This window comes from Pyxicephalus adspersus, chromosome 3, assembly GCF_032062135.1.
Source record: "Pyxicephalus adspersus chromosome 3, UCB_Pads_2.0, whole genome shotgun sequence".
In the NCBI taxonomy this organism is placed as follows: domain Eukaryota; kingdom Metazoa; phylum Chordata; class Amphibia; order Anura; family Pyxicephalidae; genus Pyxicephalus; species Pyxicephalus adspersus.
This window is the reverse complement of record NC_092860.1, coordinates 17,755,386-17,766,497: the sequence shown is the minus strand read 5'-3', so window position 1 is coordinate 17,766,497 and position 11,112 is coordinate 17,755,386. Positions and strand designations below refer to the sequence as shown.

The 11,112-nt window shown below is 36.8% G+C and overlaps 1 protein-coding gene across 1 annotated transcript; it reads left to right on the top strand.

Moving 5' to 3' along the window:
- The first annotated feature begins 463 nt into the window (after nt 1-463).
- On the top strand, nt 464-9,743 carry GHRH (growth hormone releasing hormone). Its single transcript, XM_072407028.1, has 6 exons — nt 464-534; nt 4,173-4,253; nt 7,590-7,715; nt 7,795-7,899; nt 7,976-8,065; nt 9,494-9,743. Coding segments are annotated over exons 1-6 (438 nt in total). The 5' UTR covers nt 464-532; the 3' UTR covers nt 9,528-9,743.
- The last annotated feature ends 1,369 nt before the right edge of the window (nt 9,744-11,112 follow it).

Below are 11,112 nucleotides of genomic sequence, written 5' to 3'. Positions count from 1 at the left end.
TGTCTTTTATTTCTGCCTGGATTTCATCTTTAAATAATAAAAAGCCATTATAAACAATCAGGCCAATAGTAATCTCGTAATGTGAATGATATAATTGTCATTGTTATCATTTTATTATCACATTATACTTGATGGACATCAGAGATTTAATTTACATTTTAGAATTACATTACAGTACTTTCTGTGCACAGTGCAAAGTGTTCATGAGTGTTTCTTCTGTGATCATGAATATTCTGTATAATATAGTGACAGCAGTATGTGCTGGTGGGTTATTGAGCACACTGAGCTCTTTACTGTCACATCAGGTCGGATGGAGATGTGTATGCAAGTGGATAATAGCCATGCAGACGTCACCCCTTCTGTTTGATCTGTGATCCCCCCAACACCCCGTTCTCCTCCCACTCTGGAGTTCAGGTATATAAGAATGTGGGCTTTACCTTCACGACACAACTAGTCTCCCAGTCCCAGTTCGGGGAACTACTAAGCATTGGAAATCTAAAGAGAAGAAAGAAGAAGATCTAAGCTGTGGATAATGTAAGTAAATGCAGCACTTTATACAGAATTGCACTGATATCAAGGTTAGATGCACTTTTATTATATTATTATTATTATTATTATTATTAATAATATTAATAAACAGTATTTATAAAGCGCCAACATATTACGCAGCGTTGTACAATTATTAGGGTTTGCAAATGACAGACAAATACAAACAATAACACAGGAGCTTACAATCTAGGAGGTCGGGGAAAGTAGTACACAATATTGATTAATTTTTATGTATATCAAGCTGTCATGGGTTGTCATTTCTGCTGCTTCAGGGTTATAATTACTGAGCCAATTCTAGGTGAGTTCCTTCAACATGACAAGCATGAATTTTTATTTGAAGTGACATGCCATCTTTTTGGCTCTGACCTTCCAGATAGAAACTAACTAATGTCATATCAACCCCAGAATTATGAGCACCTAATGAAAAGCTGTCAGGTCAGAAACATGTAGATTGTCATTGGTGATCAATGTCTGAAAAATATTTCTTGACTGATATGCTGATCCAATGTCTTCAAGTCTTTATGAGTTACTGATTTAGTACAAGTGTGCAGGTCAGGAATTCTGATTTCTTTTCATGCAACTTGGTATAGAACAGTAACTTAGAAAAGTACAGGATAGGGTCCTTGCACATGGAAGTTGGTTGCTGTGTGATGTATGAGTTCTCACTGTAGGAGTGGGACCCCCTCCAGGTAGGGTTGCTCTTTATGATTTAGGTATTGCCTATATATGCCTTATATATAAATATTCATCACACCAAGACTACATGATACAAAGATGGGCTTCACTGACATGTAGCTACTTCATGCAAATATATATTAAGATCTCTTTGTTTCCATACACTGTACTGATGACAAAAAACAAAGCAGTGATACAATATGTTGAATGGCTCTGCCCACTATTCCTGAAATTAGAAATATACCTCCTATTTTTGGCATATGTAATGGAATGAGACAGGAGGCTGTATTGTCCTCTGCAATAGTCCAGTAGACTATTGCCTTGGTTCAGTTAGTCACTCCTTATCATAATAGTTTGGGTATACTTTTCTTTTTTAACTTAGAATCAGATTAGACAGGTCCTCTTAGCTGATTTATAAAGCTAGCTATCAATCATTTTGCTACCCTGTGCATTTTGCAGAATAGGTGTTCTTTAGTATAGTCATACATCTCCTTTTTGTAATTAACATATCTAAAGACATCCTTGTTTTCTGCTTATATGGACATACAGTACATTGCTTGTCACTTGTTCGGGCATCACATGCTATTAGAAGAGTGACTTGTTCCAGTAAGTGCCAGTGTGATTGGACTTTTGTTTGCTTCGAGCAGCTTTGGTATTCCAATACAATTTTATGAGTATGCAAACTTCATCAAATACACAGTAAATTGAGAATTGAGCCACGCAAACTGATCCAACAATACAAGTCCATACCCGTACGACACAGGCCCTTGGGACCAATGGGGAGTCACATAAAATATTTCCAAATCTCCCAGCAATAGGTAATTATTATTCAGCCACAATTATAAGGAGCTTAAACTGCTTAGTTCAATAGTTTGATGGTGATAATGATTGTTTCAGGCTGAACAAACATCTAATTTTGTATTCTCCTTTATATAGGGATGTTGGTAGTTGTCCTTTAGTTTAGTTAGAAAACAAATTTGGAAATCTGATATTTATTTAGTTATCAGTTTAGTACAAAAGTCTATCAGGACAAGCAGGTATTTTGCTGTACCTGCATAAGATGCACTGATCTTGATGAAAACTAATGCAGCCACAGCTGGTTCTGCAATATATTATATTTATGTTCTCTGATTTAGATATTGAAAAGGAAAAAAAATATTTGAATAGATTAAAAGCTGAACTTTGCAAACAGCAGTAATATATATATATATTTATATTTTTATATTTATTTATTATACTTAACTTGCAAAGGTTTAATTTACCATTCCTGAAATTAAACTTAGGGCTACATGGTCATTTTTATCAAAACCTATTTTTTGTGTCTTTTTTTATACTTATAAGTGAGTAGAAACATAACAGATTTTCACTAGTGCAAAAAAATATTGATCTCTTACAACTGCAAAATGCAAACACAATCCAATGTTTTCTTCTCCATAGACACCAATAGAAACAGAAGATTAATTACTTAATTGCTTAGTGATCCCTTTTTGAGAAAATGATTGGGTAAATAGTCACTAAAAATCTTGTAACATTTGCCTGACAATCATCTGCAGGAGAATAACTAAGCAATTTTTGCATCAGGAGTTGATTTTTAGGTATCTAAAAATGTTTTCTTTTTGTAGCTCTGCCAGCCAACCTGTTGACCAGACTTTTCTTTGCTAACACAGCTAGGTCATCTCCCTGCCCACAGCACGTAGCTGGAGAATGAAGTAGCAGTAACAGACTGATGGGTTTATCTGATAGGAACATACAATCACAGATGAGAAATGTACAATTTTTACAATTTATGAAATCTATATATTTTTAAAGCCAATCCCTGGGAACACCGCCTATGGTATAACTACCTACCCAATAATTGCTGAGTTAACAAAATCACCCTAAAAGATCACTTTTACTTACCTAAACCTCTGATCAGGTAACATGCTGAGTCCTATGTCTTCTGAATTGTAGAATGAGAAATTCCTTCATGTGCTACCCATGGCACTGCCTGGAGGAAGTGGACACTTCCTACTAGTTGTCTGGATGGGCACCTCGCAGATTTAGAAGGTTGTAGTGGGGTAATGGGATAACACTGAAGAAAGGCAACACGCGTTGTTAAGTTTTAGTAAACTGACTGTAGTTCAGCATTAAATAAGCAGTCTTCTATGTGAAACGCTTTAGGGCCATAACTAGTACAAAGTCATGTGGCCATAATAGAGGCTACTTTTACAAACCTTTCTATATAAAGTTCGCTGGCTGATTGTTACTCAATGTGAGCAAGCCAGGAGTTGTCTGCAAATAATCTGCAATAATTCTTTAGAAATCTGAATATTTTTACAACCAATTGGCTGGAGCAAGTGGTAGGACGAATCGGTTATAATCAGATGTCTTTTGGCACCTATGTGTCATATATGTTTATGTATGCTATGTGTCTATATAATAAACTGTGCTTGTGAACTGAACAGAATAACATTCAATATTTCACTGCTTCAGATAGAAGGTCACGAGTGATGCATTTTCTTTATTGTGTAGATTTATATATTCAATAGACGGCTCTTGAATTCATAAGTGACAATGAGCATTAAGAAAGCACAGATAATATATTAATATAATGTACAATTCAGAGTTGGGTAAACAATTCCGCTATTATAAAGCCACCTTCCAGAAGAGAAAAAATCCTAATTGTGCTTGAAATGTAGGGAAAAATAAAGAAAAACACACACATATAATATATGCTCATGGAGATTATTCCTTGATTCAGGATAGTGGGTCATGCCGGGAGTTCTATTCTATTATAATATAATCAATTCTTTTTTTCTATTATTTATGGTTTAGCTTTTTTATTTCCACAGCTTCTATCTTAATCCTGTATGTGTTATCTAAAACTAATTAGAACTTTTCTGGTAATATTGGATGGATAAGATAACATAACTAATTAGGATTCGGCATTGTTAACTTCTGTTTCTCAGGATGATGCACAGATCCTTATGTCTTCTGCTATTGCACATTGCCTTATCCATACACTGCTACATTCTTCATCCAGATTACAGGTATGTAATTATTGTATAATTAATGATGATATAACAGCAACTTAAATGGTGTGTGCAAATTGGATATTAAATGCATATCCTTTGTGAATTACTTCTAGCCATGTGTGGTGTTCCAGGAAAGGGTTAGGGCTTGCCACTGGATGCAAAGTGTATCTAATATAGATACCTGGGTATATATATATATACAGTATATATATTGATAATCTTACCTTCTCCTGCATTGGCTACATTCATTTTTTCATTTAGTATTTTATTTACCCTTTTCACCCGGTGATCCTGCAAGTAAGTCTTACTATTATCAATAATAATTGATAAAAAGGGTACTATTACTAACCAATATTCTATAAAGTGGCATAATACAGCACTGTAAAATAAGAAAGCGTTGCAGGTGACAAATCTGCATAAAAAAACAGATACAAATAATGACACAGGAGAAGGAGAGGACCCTGACCAATATTGTTTATAATCTAAGTACTGAAGAATGATAAATGTACGGTATTTGACTATTTGCCAAGCAGCTTGTTCTGTTCTATGGAGAGAGGAGGGCAAGCAATAGGTACCCTGCTATGCTGCTTTACTGTAGTAAATTAATAATTAGTCATTAGTCGATGATTTATGATAACTTTAGAAATCCAACACACTGGACCACTAATGGCCTCTTCACTGACATTGGGGGGCAGTTGTACATACTCTAGATGTTTATTAACAATTGTTTTGGGTGTCATAATTGATAGTATATATGGATAAAAAAACAACTCTCACTTTACCGAATCTATGGAGGAGCAGCGTTGTCACCTTTGGCTGCTCACTCTTAATCTGACATGCCTATGTGTCTATAGACTAAACCTCATATGTAGCCGGCTCCATGCCATTAATAGGAAATGTGTAATAACCACCAAGGACACATGTAGCTCCACAATAGACAGTAGATTTAACTGTCTATTTTAGCCTAATTGTAAAGCAGCTTTAAGCAAGTTGGAGATTTGCAGTCCTAGTTTTTCTAGTTTTCTAGTTTATATCTTTTAAAACCTCTGCTAAACGACTATGAAGACTGCCACTGCTATGTGTAAAAAAGAATGGCAGTTATCCGGCTATGTTCCTTATCCAATAATACTTTCTGAGGCACTGTCCTGCAACAATATCAGAAGGTTAAACCTAAGGCAGCTATCAGCATTAACAGAATCTGTATTTCTTCTAGTACATGCTTTCTTTAAATCCAACTCTCCTAAGCTAAAATCTAAAATAGTGAGGATGATGCTGGGTAAGTGTAGACAGTTGGTAGTTAAAAATTCATTTTGCAATTTACCTAATTTTAGATGTCAATGTAAAATATTACAAGTCTGATTTAAAGTGTATGTCCAATTCTTTTAGTTTCAATAATGTAGGAATACATTGTGACAGGTTTTACAAGGATGAGAACTAGAAAAGAGGGAGAGATTGATCTAAAGATGTTCATCACATTCACAATTTGATTTTATAGAGCTGACGAATTATGGCCCAGCGGCACACATCCAGCACTCTCTCTAGGTCGTCTATAATAAAGGTCTCTGAGATAAGTGCGCTCCCCCGAGAGGAGTGACCCTGTTCTTAGTTTTTTCCTTTTTTCTTCTCAAATGTATTTTTTTTTTACCCACAACTTCTGCCTTTCATCATCTCAATCATCTTTGATTTGTAACACACCCACTATACAAAGGGCAAGCCCTTGAAAGTGCATTGAGCGGAGCTATCCACTAAGGTTCCAGCCAGGTCTATATGATTCACCTCCTCAGTTTGTATATGGATGATCAGGAACTACCGGGTCATCTACAACTACCAGGTCATCCACCACTTGAAGTGAAGCCGTAGCTGTAACCGCATTCTGATTTGCAGCCATGGCTTCTCTGTATTATAGAGATGAGAGATGGTTACCTTGATGTTTTGAGTCCAGCTGCCATTATTAAGCCTTCATGAAGATAAGTCTATCAAACCATGTTTTTTTTTTTTTTTATTGCATATAGTTGCCTATTGATGTGTTATAGAGTCTATAGAATGGGTGGTAGTTTTAGAAAAACAATATATACATACATATACTACAACCCATTCTACTATAGTTTCTGTAACACGTCAGTAGGTAACTATGTGCAACGAAAAACCTTGGTTTAATAAATTTACCTTCATGAAGGCTTAATAATGGCAATATATATATATTAATAAAGTCTATATTCAGACAAAACTTGTCTCATTGCAGTAGGGATGTATTGCATTGGATTGCTATTTGGGCTAAACACTCCTATGCATTAGGGTGTGTATAAGTACTTGCAACACATACCTTACATTTCATCCTATTGTAGTACCATTTTAAATGGCTCCCAAACATACTAAGGCAACACAGTTCCAACCCATGTGCATTGCACTGTTATGGTGAAAACAAAAATCAAAAAAAATCTGAAGGTCTATTATTGTGCATTGGCAGCCCACTCAAAATGATTTGGCTGTCAAAAAGTAACACATGTAGAAGCTGGATACACCATTAACATAGCAAACAGAAATGGATAAGTATACCAAATGGACAAATGCAGTGGTGAGAAGATGTCAGAGACCAGCTACTTGCTAGAAACAGCAGTCAGTAAACTTATTAGTAAAGAATATTGTCAGAGACTGCTTACATACTATAGGAGATGGTCTCTGGGTGATGACTTGCTGCAAGGGTAGTTGTGGAGTGAAGATTTGCTGCAGAGATTGGAGATAGACATAGGTCTCCTACGCTAGCCCTAGGCTAACACAGGTAAACTAGTCTTGGTAGCATAGGGTAGTTATATCATATCACAACAAATTTTGTGTACAGCAATGGACTTGTTTCCCATCAGACGCGTTTTGCCCCCCGGGGCTTCTTCAGGGGATTGGGAGACTTAGTGATATTGCCGAAACTTTTGACCGAATAAAGAAACGCGTCGGGTAGGAGACCTATGTCTAGTTTTTAGAATGTACAATTTATTAAAATTTAGCTTTTAAGAAAAAAACTTTGCCCCACAAAAGCCTGTCTCCTCTCTGTTTCCCACAATCTACCTCTGCAGAGATTGGAGACATGTTCCATAAGACTACATTTGATGACCCCCCATTACAACATTCACAAATCAATTCTTACATTACTACTAATGTCCCATAGGGCCCAAAAACTTTTCAGTAAGTACCGGTAGCATTAGGTCACAGCTCTTGTTCCACTGGCTGGACACCAAGGCTTTAATCCTTCCTCACTAACCAAAAAGAAAGTATTTTTCTGAATTTAGGCCTGCAAACCTTAGGAGGGTTCTCCATAATGTGTAACTTATTGTGTTCAATTTGTGCTCTGTTCTGCAGTCTTGGCCAGTCATCGAAATCTAGCATGAATGGTAATTTACCAATGCAGGAAAGAGATCCCATGCAGAATCAAGACTGGTCAGTGGATGAGGAGCAGGGATATATTCGGGGACTCTCAGAAAAGAGGTCAGTATCAGTGTTCTAAAAAATGCTTATTCATGAAAAATGTGCGGTATTAAAGCCATAATGTTGTGCCATACTCTAGGATGGAGAGACATGTAGACGCCATATTCACCAACACGTACAGAAAATTCCTGGGCCAAATCTCAGCCAGACGCTACTTGCAGAATATGATGGGGAAAAGATTGGGGTAAGTATAATTGTACGGGGTGGCTCAGGGAAGATATATGGTTTAAACTGCATCTGACATTTATTTCTGATTACAGTGAGGATTACTTAGAAAAGCAGTACCAAGGTGACAGTAAGCAAAGTCCTAGGATATCAAGGGACACGGCTGCATCAGTACTGGTTGGCCTGTAAGATTTGTTTTTCCTTAAAAACATGTCAATTAATATTATTTTTATGGGATTGCTAGTGAGCTGTGACATGAAAAAAGCAACAAAGCCAACAACAACCTGTATGCTCAGGTATTGGTTTATGGGATGGGAAGAGACTTTGCATGAGCCACTATATAGTGATAAACACATTAAACTAATCCTATCTTTGGATTGTTAGCACATACTTGGTATTGACCCCTGCAATCCACATTACATACTATTGGCCTCTAAACTTTGCATTACATACTTCTGACCCCTACACCATGCATTACTGACTACTGACCCATCAACTCTGTGTTCCATCCTTCTAAACACTTACATACTATGTTGCTGACCCCTGCACTTTATATTACATACTATATCAATGCTATGTAAACATTATAAAAACAAAAATGCTCAATAATGCCCCCCCAAAAATGATTTATAACTTTTGAAAGACAATACTGAGAATTAAATATGTGGCACAATAAATAAAGCAGTTTTGTGGGTACAAGGACTGTGGTGTAGGTATACTTAAGTTTTGCCACTTTAAGCCCTTCCTACTTTCAGCACAACTTGCCCACAAATCACTTAATTTCTTTCCCTAAGAATACCTCACCCCCACAACCCCTTAAGAATTCTGCATTTCTCTCTGTTGCAGAGCCTGTGCATGCTATAGTTGGGTTTTTATCGAAAAAAAAAAGTTCTTGGGGCACACTAAACATTGTCTGCAATCATCAGATACTAATCATTTAATCTGCACTTGATGTTCTGTCTTGATTTGGCTGAGAACAAATTAATATATCAAACTCCAGCACCAGTAGTTCTTTCAGCTCCCTAAGCAACAGCACAGGGGAATTCTTTTTTTTAATTCTTATTGCAAATAAAACGGAGGGAAAGCACACAGATTAGGTGTAATATGAAAACTATTTTATTAATGTTGTAAGTGTAAAGAGACGCTCACATTTCAGATATTGGACATGTTCTGCAGAATGTGCAGTGGGAACAGAAGCTGCTGGCTTTGTATTCTACTCCCATTGCACAGAGCCGAGCCCAAGTACTATGCTTGCTTACCAAACATGAGTGGAACTTTTTATAGGAAGAGTCTCCTTCATGTTGTGCTCGATTTTTGAGGTCTCTCTTTTTGTTTTGGACACGGACCAGTGCATAATTTTACTTTGTGGCTAGACATTTAAAAAACGCTGAAAGGTTTATGACTCCTGTCAGTTTCCATACATTGCTTCCATTTTTGTTGAGGTTCACAATACCCTTTTCTGGAATGAGTATAGAATGCAATGAAGTACACTGCTTCCTCTAAAACATTCCAAGGGTGGCCAAGGCAACTGGATTTTTTGCCTTTGCATTCTTAGTACTGATACACTTTAACACTGATGTTGTGTATTGTTGTAACACATCTTTTGTTCACAGGAATAACCCAGACTGGAGGGGCTATCAGTCATAGCATCCACGGGTCTACTGCAGTGACCAGTATCTCATTCTTTGTACCCAAGATTTCTTTTTTTTTTTGGCAAGAAGAGGCTGCTGTGATTAAAACGTATCATCCATCAATATAGCAAACACAATTCATGCTTTTCTGGTGTGCAGATGACAACAAGTTCCTCTTTACCTGTTTTGTTGAAAGTATAAATTTTTAGTTTTGTTAAATAAAAGGAAAATGTTTTATGAAGCAGCCTGTTTCTGGTCTCCATTAGGTTGATAGATGAAGCTCAATAACATGAACATCATAGTCAACCAAATTCTTCTCCACTGCTAACAGACTGACCTCCAACAAGCCCCCTGGAACAAATGCTGCTTGGTCTGTGCTCATGCAGCTAGCCAGATGACATGTTTTCCCTATATCAATTGTAAAAAGTGAAATCCAAATTTCTCTAGTGTTTTTATTAATTGCTAAACCCTGTCATGGGTAATGTACGTAGAACAAAAGAAGAGATAGAGGGCACTTTGGCAACAAACGCTAAATTTTGTCTAGTAATCCTAGACAAAATTTAGTTGCAATTAGACATAGCAAAGTATACATAATGGTTTAGAATAACAACTGTGGGAATGAATAGTTTAGGGGAATGCAGTTGTCTCTTTTCCTGACACATTTCGCCAAGTGGCTTCCTCGGGGGGAGTGTGGAGACCTTAATTGATAGCGTGACTTAAGGATAGGGTCAAATAGCTTTGGATCCAAGATACTTCAAACAGTTCACCCAAGACACTTATATTAGATGATCAAGTGACTGTAGGATTCCAGATATAGAGCAGTGTATTCTCACGCAGGGACATGTTTCCCTGGTTTAGCATTCGCTATCACTTCTTTGTCTTTTAATTGACTAGTAAATCAGCATCATCACATCCCAGTCAATAGGCTGGAGGTAGAAAAGTTCTAGCAAAAGTGAGGGAACAATAAATGGCTGGACTAAACACAAATACTTTGGTAGGTAAACAGTAAAGAAAATATATATCTGGGCTGTGTACCTAAATGCTAAACTGACTGAAAACAACAAACTGTATTATATTCTCCCTAAAACATTGGTTTATCTGATTTTAGGCCTTTTTAAACATTCCAGTGGTTATGTGATTTACAATCATGTAAATAAACAGATGAGTCATGATAGATGAAAGGATGTAGTACCTATTGAGAAGTAATAAGAACTAAGATGTAATAAGTAAAGCAGACCTAAACTCAAATTTTTACTTTACATAAAAAGGTATACTTTTATAAAAAAAAAAAAAGTCAAAATATTGACTTTACTTAAAAGGGGTGAAACACCTCCCCCTCCTGTCTTGGCTGCTGCGGCGATGAAGACTACATGGGTGATAACTACATCACATATCCCGGGAGGCTCTTTCTGCAGAAGAGGCATTTTCCTTCAGTAATGGAAAGAGATGCCGATCTCATGCATGCGCAGTGAGATCAGCAACTTTTTTTCCCTTTTACAGGGAGCTATGTTGCCCGATCTCACGCCTCCACAGTGTGAGATCGGGTGACGTACCCAGAAGAAGAAAGAAGGGTGAATATGGGACGGTGAGGGACCAAATCG